This window comes from Myodes glareolus, chromosome 1 (assembly GCF_982192425.1).
Source record: "Myodes glareolus chromosome 1, mMyoGla1.1, whole genome shotgun sequence".
NCBI classification, from domain to species: domain Eukaryota; kingdom Metazoa; phylum Chordata; class Mammalia; order Rodentia; family Cricetidae; genus Myodes; species Myodes glareolus.
In genome coordinates this window covers 49,862,708-49,887,991 of record NC_142026.1, presented here as the reverse complement: position 1 = coordinate 49,887,991, position 25,284 = coordinate 49,862,708, and the positions used below count along the sequence as shown (strand labels likewise).

The following is a 25,284-nucleotide window of genomic DNA, read 5'->3' as shown; positions in this document are numbered from 1 at the left end:
ACCCAAGTGTAGGGATTAAAGGTGTAAGCCACCAATGCCCAGCCAGCTCAGAAATCTTATTAAATTATTCTGACATCTGAAATTAACCCGTTCCTATTATTTTTTATTTTACTTCAAGACATGTGATTTTCCAGTAAGATTCCAGGGCATCTGTCTTCTTCAGCAAATACATGGAATCTGACTCCACTTTCTTTTCTCCTCTGTCTCTGCTTGGAATTCCTGCCTTGCTCTGTTCTGCAAGATTATCGACACAAAGCAGCTTCTTTATTAAACAATGGTAACAAAACACATTCACAGCAAACAGAGGGGAATCCCAAATCACTGTGTAACTGAATATAAGTGTTTTGGTTAAAGATCTTACCAAATACTTTATAATAAGAAGTCTTCAGTATCTTTTTCAGGAAGTCAATGTCTAATGTAATATCCAAAGATTTTAACAAATTGTTGCATACAAAAAGCTTTACTCCTATATAAAATGCAAAACAAAATATATCACACTGATTATATTTATAGGGTTTCTCTGCAGTATGATTTTTCAATAATTTTGATTATTCATATGTTCAAATGGTTTACCACACTTATGATTACATTCATAGAATTTATCTCCAGTGTGTGATCTTTCATGCATTTGAAGAGTCTGTGAAGTGAAAAGGCCTTACCACACTGATTACATTCATAGGGTTTCTCTCCAGTATGGCTTCTTTCATGAATACGTAGATGACTGTAACATGCAAAGGCTTTACCACACTCATTACATTCATAGAGTTTCTCTCCAGCATGTGTTAGTTCATGTCTTTGAAGATGACTATGATAAACAAAGATTTTACCACACTTTTAACAGTCATAATGTTTCTCTCCAGTGTTTGGGTTTTTATGATTTCAGAGACTACTGTGACATACAAAGGCTTTACCACATTAATTACATTCCTAGGTTTTCTTTCCAGTATGGGTTCTTTTATGCTTTTGGAGAATACTATGAAATACATAGGCTTTGTTTCTCTCCAGTATGGCTACTTTCATGAATTTTTAGATGACTGTGTTGTGCAAAGGCTCTACCACACTGATTACATTCATAGGGTTTCTCTACAGTATGGCTTCTTTCATGAATTTGAAGATGACAGTGTCGTACAAAGGCTCTACGATACTGTTTACATTCATAGGGTTTCTCTCCAGTATGGGTTCTTTTATGAATTTTTAGATTATTGTGTGGTGCAAAGGCTTTACCACACTGATTACATTAATAGGGTTTCTCTCCAGTATGCCTTCTTTTATGTATTTGGAGACTACTGGGACAAGCAAAAGCTTTACCACAGTGATTACATTCATAGAGCTTCTCTCCAGTATGTATTCTTCTATGTCTTTTGAGATGCCTGTGATGCGCAAAGGCTTTATCACACTGACTACATTCATAAGGTTTCTCTCCAGTATGGGTTCTTTTATGTTTTGGGAGACTACTCTGACAAGCAAACGCTTTACAACAGTGAATACATTCATAGGACATCTCTCCAGTATGGCTTCTTTCATGAACTTTTAGATCACTGTGATGTGCAAAGGCTTTATCACAGTGATTACATTCATAGGGTTTCTCTCCAGTATGGGTTCTTTTATGTCTTTGGAGATGACTGTGATGTGCAAAGGCTTTACCACCCTGATTACATTCATAGGGCTTCTCTCCAGTATGGCTTCTTTGATGAACTTTTAGATGACTGTGATGTGCAAAGGTTTGACAACACTGATTACATTCATAGGGTGTCTCTCCATTATGTGTTCTTTTAAGTCTTTCAAGATGACTGTGATATCTAAAGGCTTTACCACACTGACTACATTCATAAAGTTTCTCTCCAGTATGGCTTGTTTCATGTCTTTGGAGATTCCTGTGAAGTACAAAGGCCTTACCACAGTGATTACATTCATAAGGCTTCTCTCCAGTATGTGTTCTTTTATGCCTTTGACAGTCGTGACATGCAAAGGTTTCACAACATTGATTACATTAATAGGATTTCTCTCAGTATATGCTCTTTTATGCATTTGAAGATGATTGTGTTGTGAAAATTCCTTACCTCACTCATTTTCTTCATAGGGTTTCAATGTAGAATGTGTTTTTTCATGCCTGTGAAGATGACTGTCACATGCAAAGGCTTTAACACATTGAGTGTATGCAGAAGTTTTCTCTCTAGTTTGACTTGTTTCATGCATACGATGATAATGGTACATGTGAAAGCATTACTACATTCAATACATTGTTTAATATTTTATCTGTATAAATTAATTTTACAATTCCGTCCTATTTTAAAGAGGAATTATGTGTTAAGGTTTTATCACCATGTTTACAACCTTGTTTTTCCCCTTCATTAAGGCTTGATTTTGAAATTTGAAGATAACTGATACCAGCCTTTATTACATGGTTCATATTTACAGAATCTTTTCTTCTTTAAGAGAATTATCATGTATTTGAAGGGAACTGAAAAAATTCAGAGCTTCCCCACTCTTTGTAATCATAAAGTTTCCTATATGGTGAGTGATACTATATTTGCTAACTGAATTAGGACAACCTGAAGTATTTAAACAGTCCTAGTACACATGGTGCTTTTCTGAAATGTGAGCTTATTGATATATTAACAATGAGAGTAAAAAACCAATTACTTGTATACTTGTACATCAACTTCAACAAGTATACTCAGCATGGGGACTGCTACATATCTTCTCTCTGTCCCCTTATTAAACTTAACAGTATATGGGTTAAACCACCCTTTCTATAGACTTTTAGTGTAATAGAGAGTTTAGAGATATACTTATCACCTTTTCAACATGTAAATCTTTTATACTATGAATAATAGTTCCAATCCACTACAAAGTTTCTTATCACTCCAGTGAAAGATCTTTACCCAAAACTCATTTTAGAAATTTATTTGGAAGGGAAGAATCCAGGAGAGGGGCTGCCTCTGCTAGGACAGAAATGGGCAGATGCCAACTGAAAAGGTATAGAATTTGTATAGGAATTCTTAGGGGCTGAGTTTTCTCAGGGAGAAGATTCTCAGGGTGGGAATTGGTTAGATGTTAATCTCTGATCTAGAACAAAGCAGAGATAGGATGGATTTCATGCTCTGGGGTTGATAGATCTCGAGTTTATGGATTAGCAGGTTTTGTGCTCAGTTTGTCAAATATAGTGTGTGTTTCTTTGGCTCTTGTTTCAGAGTCAAAGTGTGTTCTTTCACTAGCCCCTTATAATCTTTTGAGTCTGGTTTCAGGGTCAGGTGTTTCTTTCATTGTCTCTGGATTCAGGAACAATGTGTGTTTCTTTGTCGTGGTTTTGGAGTCAGGATATATTTCTTTGGCTCCAGTTTCAGAGTCAAAATTGTGTACTTCACTTGCTCTGGTTTCAGAGTCAGGATGTGCTTATTTGGCTGGCCCATTTACCTAATACAAAGGGCTTCATAAACTCACAAATTCATTTTTACCATAAGTTTGTAAATACAAACCATATAAAAAGAACATAATGCTTGAAAAGATTGTTAACACTGCCAAATTTATAGGTGGAGGATAATTGTTCATGCCTGGCTGCCCAGACCTGAAATGATTGCATGAAAACAATATTAATTAAAACACTACTTGGCTTTTTACCTCAGAATTCTTTTCTGGGGGGGGGTATTAAGACAGGATTTCTCTGTGGCTTTGGAGTCTGTCCTGGTACTAGCTCTTGTAGACCAGACTGGCCTCAAACTCACAGATATCCACCTGCCTCTGCCTCCCAAGTACAGGGATTAAAGGTGCATGTCACCACAACCCAGCTAGCTCAGAAATCTTATTAACTAACTCTGACATCTGAAATTAACCCATTCCTATTATTTTGTATTCTACCACAAGACTTGTGATTTTCCAGTAAGCTTCCACGACATCTGTCTTCTTCAGCAAATACATGAAATCTGACTCCACTTTCTTTTCTCCTCTATCTCTGCTTGGAATTCCTGCCTTGCTCCAATCTGCAAGGTTATAGACCCAAAGCAGCTTCTTTATTAAACAATGGTAACAAAACACATTCACAGCAAACAGAGGGGAATCCCAAATCACTGTGTAGCTGATTATAAGTGTTTTGGTTAAAGATCTTACCAAATACTTTATAATAAGTCCTCGGTATCTTTTTCAGGTACTCAGTGTCTAAAGTAATATGCAAAGATTTTAACAGATTGTTGCATGTAAAAAGTTTTTCTACTATATAAAGTACAAAACATTATCACAATGAATACATTTATAGGGTTCCTCTGCAGTATGATTTTTCTCATAATTTTGATTATTCATACATTCAAAGCTTTACCACTCTTACGATTACATTCACAGAGTTTATCTCCAGTGTGATCTTTCATGCATTTCAAGACTACTGTGAAGTGAAAAAGCATTACCACACTGATTACATTCATAGGGATTCACTACAGAAGGCCTTCTTTCATGAATATGTAGATGACTGTGACATGCAAAGGCTTTACCACACTCATGACATTCATAGATTTCTCTGCAGCATGTGTTAGTTCATGTCTTTGAAGATGACTATGATAAACAAAGCCTTTACCACACTAATAGCAGTCATAATGTTTCCCTCAAGTATTTGTTTTAGAGACTAGTGTGACATACAAAGGCTTTACCACATTGATTACATTCATAAGGTTTCTCTACAGTATGGGTTCTTTTATGCCTTTGGAGACTACTATAAAATATAAAGGGTTTGTTTCTACCCAGTATGGCTCCCTTCGTGAATTTGTAGATGACTGTATTGTGTAGAGCCTTTACCACACTGATTACATTCATAGGGTTTCTTTCCAGTATGGGTTCTTTCATGAATTTGTAGATGACTGTATTGTGCAAAGGCTTTACCACACTGATTACATTCATAGGGTTTCTCTCCAGTATGGGTTCTTTCATGAATTTTAAGATGACTGTGACATGGAAAGGCTTTACCACATTGATTACATTCATAGGGTTTCTCTCCAGTATGGCTTCTTTCATGAATTTGTAGATGACTGTGCTGTGCAAAGGCTTTATCACAATGATTACATTCATAGGGCTTCTCTCCAGTATGGCTTCTTTCATGAGTTTTTAGATGACTGTGTTGTGCAAAGGCTTTATCACAGTGATTACATTCATAGGGTTTCTCTCCAGTATGGGTTCTTATATGTCTTTGTAGATTACTGTATTGTGCAAAATCTCTACCACACTGATTACATTCATAGGGTTTCTCTCCAGTATGGCTTCTTTTATGTATTTGGAGACTACTGTGGCATGCAAAGGCTTTATCACAGTGATTACATTCATAGGGCTTCTCTCCAGTATGGGTTCTTTCATGAATTTGTAGATTACTGTGTTGTGCAAAGGCTTTACCACATTGATTACATTCATAGGGTTTCTCTCCAGAATGGGTTCTTTCATGAATTTGTAGATTACAGTATTGTGCAAAGGCTTTACCACACTGATTACATTCATAGGGTTTCTCTCCAGAATGGGTTCTTTCATGAATTTGTAGATTACTGAGTTGTGCAAAGGCTTTACCACACTGATTACATTTATAGGGTTTCTCTCCAGTATGTGTTCTTTTATGTCTTTGGAGATTACTGTCATATGTAAAGGCTTTACCACACTGACTACATTCATAAAGTTTCTCTCCAGTAGGGCTTCTTTTATGTCTTTGGAGACTACTGTGAAATACAATTGCTTTACCACACTGATTACTTTCAAAGCGCTTCTCTCCAGTGTGTGTTCTTTTATGCCTTTGACAGTCGTGGCATGGAAATGTTTTACAACATTGATTACATTCATAGGATTTCTCTCTAGTGTAAGCTCTTTTATGCATTTGAAGATGATTGTGTTGTGAAAAGGCTTCACCACACTCATTTCCTTCATAGGGTTTCAATCTAGTATGTGTTTTTTCATGCCTGTGAAGATGACTGTCACATGCAAAGGCTTTAACACATTGAGTGTATGCAGAAATTTTCTCTCTAGTTTGACGTGTTTCATGCCTACAATGATAATGGTACATGTGAAGACATTACAACATTTAATACATTGTTGATTTTTTTATCTGTATAAATTAATTTTACAATTTAGTCCTATTTTAAAGAGGAATTATATGTTAAGGTTTTATCAACATGTTTACAATCTAACTTTTCCCCTTCATTAAGGCTTGCTTTTCATCTTTGAAGATAACTGATACCAGCCTTTATTACATGGGTCACATTTACAGAATCTTTTTTTCTCTATAAGAATTATCATGTATTTGAAGAGAACTGAAAAATCTCAGAGCTTTCACACTCATTGCATTCATAAAGTTTCCTACATGGTGAGTCATATTATATTTGCTAAGTGGACTAGGACAAAGTATTACACAGTCCTAGACTATTAGTGTAATAGAGAGTTTTAGAGAAATACTTATCACATTTTCAACATCTATATCTTTTATAATATGAGTAATATGAAATAATTGGATTGGCAGTTTCACAGTTTAGCTCTCATTGTATTATGATTCAAATGGTAATATAGGTCAAGACATTGTTTCCTTGACTTCTTTCTTAAAAGAATGACTTGCAAGTGCAGTTCTCCTATATGAAATTAAGGTATATGATTTAGTGAGAATTTAATAAACATCGATGTACTTTATTATTTACACTGTTCCTTTTCTTTAAAACATATAGGATACATTACAAATTCTTCAGAGGTACATTTGTATCAGGTTATACATGAAAATTACCTTTCATGTCTTCTAGAACTTTGACAATCTTCTTCGATATTATGGTCTTCCCAACTGTATCCTAAAAACATAGTGCCAGAAAACATATATGTTATATATTAAAAATTGTAAAAAATTTAGTTACCATTTGAAACAAACCTTACAACCATGGCTGATTTATTTACCCTATTCTTCTTTCTCAATCATATTACAAAAGAACATCAGTAACCAATGAATAGTTGTCCCCATATTTGAAACATGAAAGATAATTCAGTCTTACCTATACTAGTCAGGTTCCTGTAGGTCTCCGCCATCACATCTTTGTAGAGCTTCTTCTGGGAAGGATCTAGCAAAGCCCATTCTTCCAAAGTGAAGTTGACATGCACGTCATCATAGGTCACTGCATTCTAAAATATCCCATACATGTAATCAACAGAAAGCATGAGTTTGACAACACTGTGAATATATACTTCTTTGACAGTATAATCATATAATTCTGGTGCCTTCCATACTTATTCCATGACATAGACATCATAATTCAATTACTGAGTCACTTTAGAAGCAAACTGAATAGGAGGTTCATTTTTGTCATTTCTGAACCCTTAGAATCGGATATCACCTTGCAAGAGAAATGCCTACTAACCACCAATAAATGATATGTAAATAGATCAACAGTACAGAGTACAGATAATAGAAATTGTATGAATGATTAATTCCTAACTACAAAAAAAATAAGATGAAAAAAGCTGGATGCATTGAATCACGCCTCTAATCCTTGAACTCAGAATGCAGAGGCAAGTATATCTCTATCTGCCTCTGAGTCGAATACATGCCTAGGCCATGCAATCACTTCTAGGAAATCCAGGAATACATATTGTAGGCCCATATTTCTTTATGGTGTAGCAGCCAGGCTCTGAAGCCATTGGGCTGATCCAAAGTGATCATGTAGCCCTGCAGACAACCCATCTCTGCCTGACAAAGGTCAGGATGTTGGGTGCTCCCTTTCTTTGTAATTTAGAGGATGCCTTATAGAGATGCTAATTTAAGCCTACTTGATTGATATCATACTCAGCAGACAGGTAGGTTGGGATGTGGCAAAAGGCCATTCACCTGGTTGCCTAGGTGACAGAATGATTATGTATTTTCCCATCCAGTTTATGTATTGGTATAAAAGATGTTTGAAAAAATAAACTCGGGGAGATCTTCGGGAGCTCTTCAGGAGGAAGATGCCTGAGACACCCTTTTCCATAATAATGGTGTAAGTTGTGTCTGGCTATTCCTTGTGCCTCTGTATAAGTCCAGTTAGGAAAAATCAATATTTGTTTTTGGAGCCACATGGGCTACAACATAATGGTGCCCAACATGGGGCTGACCGCTGGACCCCCGAGACAAATGCTGAAAAAAAAAACAAAAAATACAAAAGACAACATTGTACTGACCACTAAAATCCATAAAAAGCCAAAAAAAGGACCAGACAAGAGACCATGAATGATGATTACTGAACTCCCAAGGGAGACCAGACAAAGGATGGAGGAGAACGCAAGGCTGATCCACACACCCCAAAAAGCAAGGAAGAAGGGACCAGACGCGAAAAACCCACGAAAAAAAAATTGGTAAATACATGAGTAATATGTGCTTAGATAACAAAATGGGACAATAAAATCAAAAATAAAAATTGTAAATATAAAACTATGGGATAAAAAAGTATTCATGTTCTTAACTAAAGGGAATGAGAGTAGAACAAAACCAGTAATAGTTATTAAGAATCTATATGATAGATACAAAATTGCAACTTTTATTGCTTGCTAAATGGGTAAAAAAGGTAAAGAAAAAATGACCTTTGACCCAAAAATCACCAAGTTACTGCTGAGATTAAGTATCCACATGGTCACAGTAGTCAGCTAATTTAACTCACCTGCAGATAAAAGACCAACAGGAGCAAGAGTAAATGTAAAAAACAAATTTAACCTCACACAGTCTATAAAACAAAAAAAAGGATTCAAAAATTCTCCTAATTTTATGATTTACAAGTTACAATAATAAAATAATTAAAAATCCAGCCACCAGAGCTCGAAAAGACAGTCTAACAAAGTGAGCCTATGTCCTACCCCCTGTCATACAGCGCAGCTTCAACTGAAAAAAAAAAAAGACAGGTTTAAATTAAGGTAGCCTCTAAGATAAGCAGGTTAAAATGCTTCATTTCCATTTCATAATTTTGCTTCTTCATCAAAAGTCTGCTGTTTGTAGGCAGGTAAATTCATATCCAAGATGGATTGATTTCAGTACTATGGCTCTGTAATAAAGTTTAAAGTCAGAGTTTATAATGTATTCAAAAGTTGCTTAATTGTACAGGGTTGTAAGATTATTTAGTCTATCTTGAGTTTTTGTCTTTTCTCATAAGATGGAGGACTTTTTTTTCAAAGTCAAAAAATTTTGTTACAAGTTTAATGGACATTTGCTTTAAATTTGTAGATTGCTTTCAATAATATTGTCAATTTTGCGATATTGACACTGTCTTTATAAGAAAATAGGAGCTCTTTCCATTGTCTGATGGCTTAAATTTCTTCAAAGATTTAAAGTTCTTGCTATACAGGTTTTTCAATTTGTATGATTAGAGTCACTCAAAAATATTATATGATAGTTATGGCTATCTCATTTATCAGGTATGTAAAAGAGATACATTTGGGTTGTTTTCAGATTCTATGTATGATAAAATAATCCTGCTATAAACTTAGTTAAACACATGTCCTTATGACAAGGTTAAACATCTTTTATATATAGGCCCCAAAAATATATAGCTAAGTTTTGAGATGATTTGTTGCCTAATTTTCTAAAAATTCGACATACTAGGATACAGGACAGCTGTGCCAGTTTACATTTCCACCAACAATGGAGAAGTTTCTCTTAAACAGAAGTTGTAAACAATGTTTTTGATCTTAGTCATTTTTACAGGGATAAGGTAAAATCTCAGAGTTGTTTTGATTTACATTTCTCCAAAGGTTAAAAATGTTATATTTAAACAATTTTTAAATGTCTTTCAGTCATTTTGGGGTCATCTATTAAGAGTTTTCAGTTTAGGTCTGTTATATATACTCTTATTGGATTAATTGTTCTTTTGATGACTAATTTCTGGAGTCCTTATGTTTTTAAAATGGATTAGTAACTTAAAAACTCTTAATAACTTTCAGAGGTTGTTAAAAAATATACAATGGGTAAGGCCTTATTTAAGGTTTCCTACAGGAGACCTCGAGCCTTTAAATAAAATACTTAAAGGAGACAATGATCCAAATTCTAACAGGCAGCTTTCAAAAGCTGCCAAACAGACTCTCTCATAGATAAAACAGGCTACACAAAAACAACAGATGTGCTATATCGATTATAACCACACATGACAGACACGTATTTTATATAAAAACTAACAATAAACAAATTAAGATATTGTTTCAACAGATTCAAAAAACCATACAATATAAAAAGTTACCATGTTTTAGGAAACATATAAAAACACATTCAAGTCTTCCTGGTTCATTAGCTAAGGTAATGCTCTAGCTGACAAACTTACAAAAATAATGACTACATCTCAAGTTAAACTTACACAACAGTCACATGCTTTACACCATCAAAACCGCTTAAGTTTAAAGAAACAATTTTAGTTAGCCAAAAAAGCTACTCATCAAATTTTTAAACAGTATAAAAGATGCCCACAATATCTACCTATGCCTCATTTGGGGGTAAATCCCCAAGGACTGATTCCTAACCATATATGGCAGATGGATATAACTCATATTACTGAGTTTAAAAAATTGACATATATACATATAACAATTGATACATATTCAAGATTTATGATGGCCACAAAACAAACTAAAAAAGATGCCAAGCATATAATAACTCATTACTTAAAATGCTTTTCATACATAAAAACCCCAAAGATAATAAAGACAGACAATGGGTCTAAATATGTTAACAAATCTTTTCAAAGATTATATAGTCAATAAAATATTATTCATAAGACTGATATTCCATATAATCCTCAAGGACAAAAAACTATAAAACGTACAAACAACTCCTTAAAAACACAACTCCAAAAAATAAAGACAGGGGAGTTGTATCCTCAGACATCACATGATGCCTTAAATCATGCATTGTTTACACTAAACTTTCTAAATACAGATGTCCATGAGCAATCAGCTGCGGACAGATTGTGGCATAATAGTACAAAAACCACATTCGCTAAAGCAAGGTGGAAGGACCCTTGCACTGAAATATGGAAAGAACCTGATCCCATCTTAATATGGGGTTGAGGGCATGTCTATGTTTTCTCACAGGATGAAAATCAGGCCAGATGGCTTCCAGAGCGACTAATTCGGTGCACTCAAAAGAAGGACAACAGACCTGAGGACAGCTTAGCTGACAACTGCCCACCAAAAGAAACAGAATGAGAAAAGCTCCAGGAGGAACCAGTAACCCAGCCCAAGGAGAGGAGCCTGATCCAGACCTGCAGCCTCCAACCTGCATCTCTGCAGGGAGACTTCAGACAAAGAAATCCTGCTGAGATGAGTTGACTGCAACATCTGCAGCTGGCTATGCTGTGAAACCTGTTGCTTTAGAATAAAGATACAAACTAAACATTTGAATGTTCTCGGTTTATGGGACACAGAACTCATTTTAAATAAAATATTAAACCTAAGAACTAAGACCTAAGCTTTCCCCTCAGGAAAAGAAATACTCAATAAAAATTAACAAAAACCCCTCTTCACTTAACAAGGGGATAGACTAAGGGGTTTAATAGCTACACAGTGACTGAAAACGGTATTATACTCTTAGCGGTAATGACCTGATATTTACAACTACATATAAGATGATAAAAAAATCTGCTAATGACCAGTAATGCTAAATACATCGGTAATGACCAAAAAGAATATAAAATTATGGTAAACAAAACATATGAAAAAGTTGGTAATAACCAACTAAATATAAAATAATAAATAATTCAAGAGTTAGTACTGACCGACTAAATATAAAATTATGATGATTGAGAGCTGATACTGACCGGCTAAATATGAAATTATAAAAATAGGAGAGCTGGTACTGACCGGCTAAATATAAAATTATAAATTAAAATATTAAAGATTGATATTGACCAATAATATAAAAAAATCATGGTTGTAAAAAGTTACGACTAAAAATTACTAAAAAAAGAGGTTATGATAGTAAATGTTAAAAGTTGATACAAATGCTGAGAGCTAAATGATGTTCCATACCAGCGAAAAAAACATTTTCAACTCAGACAATTATACTCTCCTTTAAAATGAAAAAATATAGCCTTTGGGAACATAATTATTCACAAAGCATTATAATATATTCTAACAAAAGATATGGCTGATATACAGGGCCTAAAAAGTATATTTCTCTCCACTAATCTCTTTTCTTTTCAGAGATCAACAGTCAATGACAGATTAAAAGCTTCTTCTCTCCAAATGCATAAGACAGGGACTAGCGTATATAAATGCCTGTTCCAAAGACAAAAAAATTCGGATAAAGAAGACTTTGCCCAAGTCAGGCATAATCCATCTGTCCTGTTGCAAAAGCACAGAAATTATTAAAATTAATAAGAGAGAATGGATTGTAGGCCCATTTTTCTTTATGGTGTAGCAGCCAGGCTCTGAAGCCATTGGGCTGATCCAAAGTGATCACATAGCCCTACAGACAGCCCATCTCTGCCTGACAAAGGACAGGATGTTGGCTGCTCCCTTTCTTTGTAATTTAGAGGATGCCTCATAGAGATGCTAATTTAAGCCTATGTGACTGCTAACACACTCAACAGACAGGTAAATGCCAATGTGAGGAAAGGCCATTCACCTGGTTGCCTAGGCGACAGAATGACGATGTATTTTCCCATCCATTTTATGTATTAGTATAAAAGATATTTGAAAAAATAAACTCAGGGAGATTTTCAGGGGATCTTCAGAAGAGATCTTCAGGAAAAAGATGCCTGAGATGCCCTTTTCTATAATAATGATATAAGGTATGTCTGGTTATTCCTTGTGCCTCTGTACCAGTTCAGTTAGGAAAAATAGATATTTATGTTGGAGTCACATGGGCTACAACAACATATTAAATACCTGTTTCACATGAAAAAAATTAATCACACAAACATAAAAGATAGAAATAACTCATGATTTTTAATGCAGCTTCAACAAAGAGCTATGCATTTACTTCAACTCTTTATTCAGAAACCTGAAGTGCCCCAATATAAACTGCAACATAAATAAGATTTTACTAAAAGGTATTGTGTGTTCAAAAAGTTACAAATGGACAAATGAAAACAATAGCAATTAATAAGCTGATTACAAATAATCAACACAGAACAGGAAAGATGGTTCAACAGTGCAGAGTCCTTCTGGTCTTGCATATAGGTGGGCTCATGGGGGATCATAACTATCCATTATTCCAAGTTCAGGGTTTCTAGTACCAACTTTTGATCAATATAAGAACCAGGAACTCACATGGTGCATATCCATGCATACAGGTAAAAGACTCTTTTAAAAATAAAAATTCAAAACAAAAAAAAAACAGGCAGGAAGAAGGTTATGCACCTACAATCCAATGACTATGAAGGCACAGGCAGTATTAATGTCATGAATACATGCCATCCTACATACAACAATATAAAAACAAAAAAGCCAGGAACGCTGGGCTACTCTTAATCCCAGCACTTGAAAGTCAGAATCAGAGGATCTCCGAGTTTGAAGACAGCCGGGTACGTACAACTACTTTCAGGATAGCTAGGGCTACACAGACAAACCTAGTCTTCAAAGATAAACAAACAAAATGAAATGATGGTTTTGTTCCTATCAAGCATATGCTGTTGTACTGAGCTACACCCATATCTTGAATTTTAAAATTTTGCAGAGTGTATCATTATATTTCCCAGGATGGCATGTATTTATGATTCTATATGATGTTGCTCCTGGGACAAGGAATTACTTTGTGTACTTCTTCCAAGAATTAAGGGCTTAGCTAGATGCAGTCTTACACTTGGAGCATGTTCCTAGGCTTCAAATGCACAGCCAAGCTCTTTCCTTTAATGGTGCTAAAATCTTTGATAATCTCTGCACTGTTTTTCACCACTAGACTGCCATCTGAAACTACCTAGTATTGTTTTTCTTCACAAAACAGACTTTTCTGATGTAGGATGTCCTTCTGTATGCTGTGAATATGTGACAGGGCACAATATAGCTGGCTGGAGAACCCAAACAGATACAGAGAGAAAGAAGGAGAATACAAGGAAACTCCATCAGTCTCAGGAGGATAAAGATGTGAAGTAACAAGTCATAAATCATGTAGAAAAGCAGATATAGACAAACTATGGGTTATTGTTTAATTTAAATGTAAGAGCTAGCCAATAATAGCATGAATCATTGGCCAAATATTTATAATTAATATAAGCCTCTCTGAATGGTGATTTTGGAGCTGGCAGATGGTAGAGGAATTTGAAGCTACACTTATCATCTCTTTCTTCATCTTTTTCACTGTAGACCTGAATAAGTCATCAGTAATAACCATCCAATAGAAGCAATATTTTGTACAGGAAATCAGTTTATTCCTTTGTAATTCTACCTACATACTTTCTCAAGACATGGAGAGACTAAGAAATATTAGGACAAAAATATCACACAAATGATGTCGAGATAAATTTTTCATGAAGTCTTCTAAGCACCTGTGCTTATGTATCAAGCTAAGATCACCCGATGGGGCCGCAAGGAAAAAAGCCAGACTTGGGCTGGAAAGGCTACAGCAAGAGAAGGCTGTGACTGTTTTATTGAGGAAAATCAGACTTTTTATTTATCAAAAACAGAAGATAATGGCAATTTCTAGAATCACTACAGTTATAGCTTCCAGGATGATGTGGGATTCCCCTCTCTAAGCTGTGAATATATTTTATTCCCATTGGTTAATACAAAAATCCTCTTTAGACTTATGGCAGCACATAATAGGGCAAGGTGGGAATTCTGAGCAAAGAATGAGGTGAAAAGAAAGGAGAGTCAGGGGGACACCATGTAGCTGCCAAAGGAGAAAGACGCCAGATGGAATATTACCAGTAGGCCACAGCCATATGGCAATACACAGATTTATTGAAATGAGTTCATTTAAGATGTGTTACTTAATAAGAAACCAAAGCTATTGGCCAAGCAGTGTTGTAATCAATAGTTTCTGTGTAATTATTTCTGGGCATCCAGGAAACAAACAAACAAGCCTCCATCAACCAAATGGTGCCAAAAATGATGCAACTACATCAACATAAACCCAGAGAGAGTTAAAAAATAATTAGACACAAAAGAACAGAGTTATGGAAGACTTATTGGTAGTCACCTATTTTTTCCAGATGGGATTTGTTAGCTAGCAGCAAGGAAGTGTGCCACAGCTCCTGGCTTGTGCTGGCACAAATAGCTCTGACTCTTTTGGGAGGTACTGCACTTAAATGGGGTCTGCATGCAGCATGTTACAAATTGCTTAATGAAGACACAGGCATGCCATGTCTCTGGAGCTGGGGCAGAGAGAATGGTTTAGAGAACTGGCATAAATATACCTCTGCCATGTTGGACTAGGTAGAGCAAGCAGGCAGGGCTGTGGAGTTGGTCCTAGTCATGCCTGTTCAGCATTTTTTAAAAAGTGCTTCTGGTCAGAAAATAATTACAAATATGCAAAAAAGCCAGATTCATATCAATCACTTAAGCAGCAAAAACACAAACATGAACATAGATATGCCAGTAAATGGAAAGAGGCAAACATCTAAGAGAAGGAAGAGAAAACTAAAATTGTCTCTCCATAGAAACGTCCAAAACCAACAAAAACCCAAGGAGCTCATAACATGAGAAATCTGAATACAAAATTGGTGAGACCCTTTTTCCCAGAAAGTAATCAATATACTTAGATAACAATGAATAAAATTAACAACATAGATGGGTAGCACTAACAATCAAAGGCACAAAGACATATTATCCTCCTTTAAATAAAAACCAGAAGATTCTAACCAAAATCAATCTCTTAAGAAGTTACTGACCAGCACTCATCTGATACACTTTAGTTCTTTATCCTTTACCAATAATAGAAAATGGCTTGGGTGAGGAGGGCTGTTCCACCAAAATTGGAGAGATTCTCTTAAAACCTTCTCATATCTTAACTTTGTAGAAAATAGTTTTGACTGCTAATAAAATCTCCTTGTCTTATAGTAAAGAAAAGGATGTCTATTAGGATCACTTAGACACCATTTTGCTCCCCCTGATTGATGACTGTCTGTACGTCTGCAATCAGAGTGAGGAAATGAAAACATTTTAAAACAAAATGCAAGATAACAGATTTTTAAAGAATCAGTGACCACTTAAAGCAACTTGTTTTAGTCTAATTTCTTTATAAATCACAAGCACTTTTGAAAACAAGTTTATTGCTATCTTTTGCAAATGTGTGTGCATGAGTGGGAATGTCTTCCATATGTATACCAGTAGCACAAAAAAGAGGGGTTCAGATGCCCTGGATCTCAAACGGTAGAGTTTTTAGCCTTGCAGCTTGAGTGTAGGTATCTGAATTCAGGTCACCTCCAAAATGAATATGTGCTGAGTCACCTGCCAACATTCATAATACCTTTTATCCAATAAACCTAAAGTCTCTCACAGATTAACAACAAAAGCAACAAAACCTAAACAAATAAAGAAGTAAATAAATGATCCTTGGAAACATGAGGCATCAAAATTAAGATGCTGTGTTTGGTAAATTTGCACCATAAATAAATACAGTACAATGGCATTTCCCACCAATATTTAACAGGAAAGCTGATTACAAAGCTACATTCATGTTGGAAGCACTCATAGTAATCAATGGGATTATGAAAAAATTGTACACATATTGACATAATATGACTTCTTTCTAAGTGGTGGTGGTACATACCTTTAATTCCAGCACTCAGGAGGCAGAGACAGGAGGATCTCTGTGAGTTTGAAGCCAGCCTGGTCTACAGAGCAAGTTCCAGGACAGGTTCCAAAGCTACAGAGAAACCCTATCTCGGGGGAAAAAATCACCACAAAGCTGAACAATCAAGAATGTGCATGGTATTTGGGAGAGAATAAAGAGGGTGGAAAGAAAAGGCCAAGAACAAAGGCAGGAAAATATAGTCAGCTAGTAATCAAAAGATTAAAGGAAACTAAGTCACAAAATGTGTGATCTTGACCAATGTTACCCAGCTACCGATGATTCTATGTGCATAAATTAAATAAATAAAGACTTCAAAATTTTCCCCAAATACTTCAAAGTGACTGCTAAACTGTTGTTTTTGAACCTCCAGCTACTGGTATTTCTTCCAGAGAGGCCCCAAGCTCTAGAGCCCTCTCTGCAAATAGAGATGATCTCCTGCTAAGGTTCTAAAGCCCCTTAGACCTCCTTGTGTTTTCAGGTAAACCCAGCCCCACTGATGCTCAATCCCCAAATAATGTAGAGTACTTCTGTTTCCTGTCAAATGGATTATAGCACAAGGTATAGATCCTGGTCTATCTACCTGCCGAACACCATACACACCTAAGAAACCTCTGCAGCTCAGACACTCCCTTTGTTACCTGTAACTAAACATCACTGAATCACACCATTGCAGATGGTGGTAGCAAAAAATTAGAAGCATTTTAATCATGTATTGCTAAAAGACCATCAACATCATCATAGTTCTACCTGCTTTTAAACTATTTGAAACATTTATAAGACAAACTTGAATGTAGACTGCAATATTCAGAACTTCTAGAAACCAGAGTATCAGTTTTCAAATCTGTCTTCCCACTGCACACCAAAAGCATGTCCCTGTGTGTACACTGGACAATGATCTTACAAGCACTATCACCTACCATTCCAGTGCTACAGTCTTCCTCTCCCCAGGAAATCCATACACAGGGAGGCTCAGAGGACCAGGAGCACTGCTCAGGTCATTACATAGAGCAACAGAACCAGAGCCTGACTCATGATCCATCCAAATCTCAGCAGAAATGACAGCTCAACAGACCTCTCCTGAACACCCTACACTCACTATGGCATAGTGTCTGTGTGGTCTTCCTTACAACTCATCACAACAAAAGTAGACAAGAATCCTGTAGAGAACCTGCAAGCTACCTACCACTATTCTTTCTGATTGCTAAGACTTCCCAGAGTCCCTCATTGGCTAAGGCCACCCTGCTGGGCCTCAGAATATTATCAGCTCCCCAAATGGGTAATCAGCGATCAAATGACTCAGACAGCACAGCACATCCTGTTCTGCCCTTCCAGCCCAGTAGGCAGAGCCCTAGTCCAGAAAGTTTGTGTTTTAGTAGACATTCATCCATTTTCCTAGAGCATACCCTGTTCCTCATCCAAAGCACATTCCATTACACACTCAATGTGCAGTGCAGCCAACCCATGGCCTCATACCTGGGAAATCCTACAGCCAAACACAGGTCACATTCACAACTGTTGTTAAAGAAAAATGGGCCATGACTTAGAAGATAATAAGGGGTCATGGTAAGGCTTGGGGACAGGAAAGAAAATGTGGATAGATATAGTTATAATCTCAAAAAATTATTTTGAAAAGTTGAAACAGGATTTATGGCTACATGCTTCAGAAACTAGGGGTTTATATTAGAACACATCAAAGATTTCTAAAACCTTTTATCTCAGGTTTTTTATATTTAAAACAAGCCCGTTAGGCAGGGCCATATATTACTCAGATCTATTTTGGTTGAACTACTGCAACTGCAGCAATTTGGTTTCATGCGAAAATCAGTTCTTTATCCAGATTCTTGATAGCCCTGGCCTGTGGCCACCAGGACATTTATGGGGCATCTTAGTTGATTACCTAATTTCTAATTAGGTAATTAGTACATAGCTAAAAACATTGATTATCTCAACTACCGATGAAGTAGGAAAGTTCTCAACCACTGTCCTGTCTCTCCCATTCTGCACTGTGAATCTACCAGCTTCAATCTTGACCTATGTACTCATTTCTTGCACAGATCCCTCTTCATTTATAAGCAAGCACTAAAAGACAGAGATACTGGAGGTCACTCATTAGCTGGTCTATTTTTCCTTCCCACAGACCAGGCCCGGTCCTGAAGGAGTTGCAGGTCTGTCTATCCAGCACTGTGCAGCAGAGGCAGGATTAGGTGTTTAAAGCAAGTTTCAGAACCTTAAAGTTCTTGTCAAATAGATCATTCACTTCCTTGATTAGAGTTACCTCAAGATACTTTATGCTATTTGTGGCTATCGTGAAAGGTGATGTTTCTCTGATTTCCCTCTCTGCTTCTTTATCCTTTGTGTATAGGAGGACAACTGATTTTTTGGAGTTGATCTTGTACCCTGCCACAGTACTAAAGGTGGTGATCAGCTGTAGGAGTTCTTTGGTAGAGTTTTTGCGGTCGCTTATGTAGACTATCATATTATCTGCAAATAATAAAAGTTTGACTTCTTCCTTTCCAATTTGAATCCCTTTGATCTCTTTATGCTGTCTTATTCCTATTGCTAGAACTTCAAGCAGTATATTGAAGAGGTATGGAGAAAGTGGACAGCCTTGTTTTGTTCCCGATTTTAGTGGGAAGGCTTTGTCCCATAGCCACACTGATGAATATCTTGCATATCACCATAGAACCTTCATCTGGCGAGGGATGGAGATAGAGACAGAGACCTATATTGGAGCACTGGACTGAGCTCCCAAGGTCCTAATGAGGGGCAGAAGGAAGGAGTACATGAGCAAGGAAGTCAGGACAATGAGGGGTGCGTCCACCCACTGAGACAGTGGGACTGATCTACTGGGAGCTCACCAAGGCCAACTGGACTGGGACTGATGGAGCATGTGATCAATCTGGTCACTCTGAATGTGGCTGGCAATAAAGGCTGACTGAGAAGCCAAGGATAATGGCACTGGGTTTTGATTCTACTGCATGGACAGACTTTGTGAAAGCCTGATTTGTTTGGATGCTCACCTTTATAGACCTAGATGGAGGGGAGGAGGACCTTGAACTTCATGCAGGGAAGGGAACTCTGACGGCTCTTAGGACTAAAGAGGAAGGGGGAGGTGGGGAGGCAGAGGGAAAAGGACGGTGGGGGAAGAGGTGGAAATTCTTAATGAAGAAAAAAAGGTAATTTCTAGTTACATAGCATGAGGCAACAGGATTATAAGCTCAAAGTCTCCCACACAAGTATTGCAGAGCCTCCCCCTCACCCTAGGAATCAACACTCAACAAATCTCAGAGACCAAGGGCCACTAACCAGGTCACCACAGAAATTAACAGACCCAGTCTGGCTCATGGTCCATTCCTTTCCAAGCAGCTCTGAAAGCTCAGCCAACCTGTTCTTCCTGGTCTGGGGACAGTGGCCCCTACATTCACCATGGCATGGCTTTGTGGTCCTCCTTACAGCTCCCTTCAGCAGAACAAGAGAATCCTGGAAAGAACGTATAAGCTACCTCTGACTGATGCTCCTGATTGCCAAGTAGAGTCCTTCATTAGCTTGAACCACCCAGCTGGGCTTCAAGACACTAGCAGTTTCCATACTGGGTGAACAGAGATCAAATGTCTCCAAGAGCAAAAACCCTCCAGGTGTGTCCTTCCACACTATGCTGAGACAAGACCCTAATCTAGGAAATTTGTAGTTTAGTAAAATCCTCCATTCTCCCAGAGCACTCTCTGTTCTTCCTCCAAGGCACAGGGTCCTATGTGCGCACTTCAGAATTCCATTCATTAAATATACTTTTTAAAAAGCACCTCTTAGCAATAAAAGCAAAGAACCAGTAATATCCCTTTCATTCTCACATCTGCCGGCTAAATTCATGATGGGATTTTAAACAGGAAGCCTGCTGGGCTACAGACAGAACTCAAATGCAAGCGTGTTGACTTTGAAGCAAGATCCAGAGCAGAGAAAAACATCAAAAAGCAACACAAATGTGGAATTCATCACAGCTTTCTTCCATAAGCCATAAAGAAAGACAAAACAAAAAAGCAAATTCGTTGTATAACCACAATTCAATTTGTCAAACTCCTATGAAGAATTTTCATTTAATTATGCATATATAACAAGAAAAATAGTTCTTCCACAAACACGCTCAAGCTTACAATTATCAAGAAAAATGACAGAAGTAAAAGGAGGAATATTAAACACAAGTCAGGAAGGTCAACTTCTGTTTCTGCTTTTAAGTAACAAAATCACCATATAGTAAATACAACACCTGCACTGAATGGCAACTGCTGGTGTGTTTACTTGATCAGAAAGGGAGACCAAGAGTGATAAAAGCCCTATGGAACACCGTCTGGAGCACGCCCTCGTGCTCACTAGCGTGTCAGTAGCTTCTGGAGCACAGCTCATAAACCCAGCAGTCCTTGGATAGCTGCAGTCAATGGATCGCTTGTCTTGAATGTACCCATAACTCAGTTTCACTTAGAAATTGCAAACAAACTCATTTCTTCAGAAAAATATCTGTTTGGCATCTTCTGGACTTTGTTCCATTGGGCAATATGGACATTTTAATTTGCTACCATTAAACATTTTATTCAGGGCATCTCTTGATATAATATGGCCACAAACCAACTTCATGGGTGGATTGTTATCTGCTGTTTGCTGACGAAGAATGGGGCAGGCAAACAGGGAGTGATACCAGCACTTTTTTACCAAGGTCCACTTCAATAGGTAATTCGTCTTTCTGGTTCCAAACTCCAGCACACTCTCTCTGCTCAATCACAGCTTTGATGTTAATTAGTGCGGGCAGTGACACATAACCTGCTGAGAAACTGGCACTGAGAGGAGACTCCACAAAGAGCCCCAGGAGGGCACAAGCATCCCGCGTAAAGAAGTCACAGATGTCAGCCCACTGATTTGCATCAAGTAGGTGAACACATGGTGAATTCTCAATTCCTTGTCTTGGGTACACGAGGCTTCCCATCAATACCTGAATGTCTTTTTGATGATTCTGAGCGAATGGCTGGAAAGTTTTTGCACACTGTAAGGTTTCCTGCTGATTTGTAGTTCCACCCATTAACAAGCTAATAAAGTACAGTCGGTGTAGCTTAAATTCCAAGGAGCTGTTCTGGGCTATGAGCATTTCTCAGTTGAATACTGCCCACTCGAGAGCAGGTCTCAGAACTCTGACTTTTAATGCTTCTAATATTCGATTTAACTCCACAAATGGTTCTTTTTGACTTGGGTCCACAGACCGTCCAGATTCCTGGCAGAGCTCCTCAGCTACATCCAGCATTTCTTGTCGGAAGAAGTGTTCCACCATCACCTCGTTGAGAAGTCGCTGGCTATCTGCCTGCCAGCAGCCATCTATTCCCACACTGCTAATGTCAGAGTCAAAATTCTTATCAATGGCTTTTCCAACTCGAGAAACACTGCTATGGATGTCTTTGTGATCAGAGGCCAACTTTTGAACAGTGTCCTTTATTCTTTGGCAGCACGTTGTCAAAACAAGTGACAGTGTACCTGATAATTCAGCATCTTGACCATGGCTCTGCAGGATCTCGTGCTTGAGGCCGCCGGTGTAGTCGTTGAGCTCCTTCAGGCCACGCTCGCACAGCTGCCCATAGCCTGAGAACACCTTCTCCAACTCGCGCTCCACCATCACGCACTGATCCATGCCAGAGACCACGGCGCCCGGCTGCCAGGCGCTCGGTGGTCCGCAGCGATTCGGCCCGGGCCCCACCGAGGCCGCGTCCTGCTCCTCGTCCCCCAAGGCGGCGGGTGGCGTGGGAGGCTAAGGTAAGGCGGGCGCGCCACCGCGGCGCCGGGGGAGCCCAGTGTAGCCCGTGCCCGCCAGCCCCGTGGCACCACAGACCCACAGCTCGTACTCTCTCGCCTGCCCCACACGGCGCCGAGTCCCGCCCCGGGCCCCCTGGCTCGCTGCGTTTCGCTGCCCCCAAGCAGTGCTGCCAATTGCTTTTGTTTTCATGGGAACCCGCCAATGACCTGGTTCTCCCGGTCGGCACCAAGAGTCACGGCCCGGGAGCGGGAAGCGAGCCTCCCTCAGGAGCCAGCAATGGTATTTCAAGGCACAGTCCCATTCCCAAATCTCTGAACAGGCGCAGTAAGCATAGTTAAGTTACTCAGCCACTGCCAGCCAGCTCGGGAATTTCAAAGAACATGCAGATTCATGCATGTTCACTCAGACCCTACTGGGGCAGGCAGGACCAGCAGGACCAGGCAGAAACAGAATGAACTCTGCATCTGGTCACCGGCTCCCACCCGGCCAGAGGAGGATGCAGCACACTGTCTCCCATGGTTCAACTAACCGCTTCTCCCGGTCTGAGAATAGCCCCAAACTCACCACATCGTGGTTTTCCAACTTGCCCATGCTCCTTGCTCAGCTTCCTGCACTCACAGCAGAGCACACAAGACCACTGCTGCTGACTTCTCTTCAAAGTCAAGCTTGAAAATGGCTGCCACCACGGGAAGAATCCTGCACAACTTCTGACTGGCAGGTCACCTGGAGGATCTGATTGGCTAGTGAGGCCTGAGCGACAAGAGCACCTCCCATAGAGTTATACTGTACTTAAAGGCATAGCTTAGCTGGGTGGTGATGGTGGTGGTGGATGCCTTTAATACCAGCACATGAAACGCAGAGGTAGGTGAATCTCTTTGATATTTAGACCAGCCTAGTCTACAAGAGCTACTCACAGTAATGGCTCCAAAGCTCTAGAGAAACCCTGCCTCAAAAGACAATAGAGATAAATAGATCTCTTGATCTACAAGAGCTAGTTCCAGCACAGGCTCCAAAGGTGCAGTGAAACCCTGTCTCGAAAAACTAAAAATAAATTTTAAAAATTAGGAAAGAAAAAAGAAAGAAAAGAAATCTGCAAGAGCTCGTTCCAGGAAAGGTTCCAAAGCTACAGAGAAATCCTGTCTCAAGAAACAGGAAATTATTTAATTAATTAATTAAAAATATAAGAAATGAAAAATTAAAGACACAGCTCGATGGTTCCTAACTCTGACTTTCATCCCAAAGACCTTTTCTAGATTAGCAGAGATATGTTTCCATAGCATGTTCCCCTGACTCCAATAGCAGACCCTGCTATTTTCCTGCTCTCCACAGACACTTCCCAGTCTTCTCCTTGACACTGCAATATAGTATATCCCTGTCCCACAGGTGGAAGAATGCCCAGAATATTAATAACTAAAGGGAGATTTAAAGATACAAAAGGAGATATTTGTTATTTTGAGACCCTCACCCTGTGGGGACCAGCCATGAAAGCTAAGTCTGGGCAGGTCATCCTAAGGAAGTTCTTTCTTTTCACCCATTATCACCTGCGACTCTGGTCATCAATAAATTTAAATGGAGTCTGGAGTCTCCAGAGATTACCCTGAGACAATGCCTGGCAGGCTGAGATTACCAACCCCCTACCCAAGAGTAGACCATTCAAAGGAAATTCCTAGCATTCCAAGCATTGTAAATAGAAACACCTACCAGCATGTCACCAGGACACCCCCAAGACAAATGTCAGCCAATCAGGGGTCCTGAACCTCAGAGACCCCCTCACTATAATGATCTGTCTCTTTAAGAGACAAGCCATGCCCACTCTCTCAAATGATGCAGAGTAAAGACAGGTCTTTAATTTCAAAGCCTTTAGAAAAATCCTTCATTGGTATACCCATTGGGTTTACCAGATGTAGTTAATTCCAGATGTAGTCAATTTGAATTCCACGATTAGCCATCACAACAGTCAAGACAGAAGAAATGAGAAAAATTGTTATGTGCAGGAGGTAGGGAAAGCATGGGAATTATTTCCAAAACAATGCTTTTCCAAAACAAAGGAAGCATGTGGATTTTACTGAGGGGGTCTCTACACATTTATGTAGAGTTCTGTCTGTTCCTAAGCAGGCTCAGTTGACAAATCCGTTTCTGAACATGATGACAATGTAAAAGAGGAACATTCTTACTTCAAAGTCATGTAGAAACATATAAATAATAAAATAATGTAAAGAAATGCCTCTGGCATGTTCGTCATGTAAGTTCTCCTTTTGAGACACTTTTTAAATTTACAACAACAAGGTGTTAGCTGTAAATCAGGTAAATGACACAGTGAAAGAACACTGCTTTAGAGCATATATGACCTGTCACTCTTGATGTTTGATCTAAAAGATAACTGTCCCAATGCCACAATTCTCACAGATACCAAAAGACAGAAACATAAATACAAAAAACTTTAAGGAAAGGTGACAAAGTGGCTATTTTTTCCGCAAGGGTAGGTGTAAGGAACACCTTATTTGTGTGTGTGTGTGTGTAGGTTAACTCATCTGTGGTGTCTGTCTTTGTGTGTGTGTGTGCTTATGTAGGTGAACTCATATGTGGTTTCTTTGTGTGTGTGTGTGTGTGTGTACGTGAACTCAACTGTGGTGTTTGTATGTTGCTATGGAATAGCCCCTCTGTATGCTGTGAATATTTTTTTTATATTTGTTAATAAAGAAGCTTCTTTGGCCTATGGCAGGGCAGAATGTAGCTAGGTGGGAAACCCAAACAGAGATAGAGGAAGAAAGAAAGGGTAGGCAGGAAGATGCCAGAAGCTGCTGGAACAATA

The 25,284-nt window shown here is 38.4% G+C and overlaps 1 protein-coding gene and 2 pseudogenes across 1 annotated transcript; all 3 read right to left on the bottom strand.

Annotated features, from left to right (window-relative positions):
• Positions 1-692: 692 nt before the first annotated feature.
• Positions 693-1,984, bottom strand: LOC146896077 (uncharacterized; annotated as a pseudogene).
• A 2,403-nt stretch (positions 1,985-4,387) lies between these two features.
• Positions 4,388-23,169, bottom strand: LOC146896076 (uncharacterized). The gene is made up of 4 exons (XM_087906176.1): positions 23,037-23,169; positions 6,993-7,119; positions 6,734-6,794; positions 4,388-6,005 (listed from the first exon to the last, which is right to left on the bottom strand). The coding sequence occupies exons 1-4, from the start codon at positions 23,061-23,063 to the stop codon at positions 4,724-4,726; spliced, it is 1,497 nt and encodes a 498-aa protein (XP_087762302.1). The 5' UTR covers positions 23,064-23,169; the 3' UTR covers positions 4,388-4,723.
• On the bottom strand, positions 21,157-22,349 carry LOC148123324 (E3 ubiquitin-protein ligase RMND5A pseudogene; annotated as a pseudogene).
• Positions 23,170-25,284: the final 2,115 nt, after the last annotated feature.

Bases quoted from the DNA above. Each gene is read 5' to 3' on its own strand.
- LOC146896076 (XM_087906176.1), bottom strand. From the start codon at position 23,063: ATGGGCAAGTTGGAAAACCACGATGTG. The intron at 6,795-6,992 runs GTAAGACTGAAT...CTATGTTTTTAG, and splicing joins CAGGAACCTGACTAGTATAG to GATACAGTTGGGAAGACCAT. The intron at 6,006-6,733 runs GTAATTTTCATG...TTATCATTGTAG, and splicing joins AGTTCTAGAAGACATGAAAG to GCATGAAACACGTCAAACTA.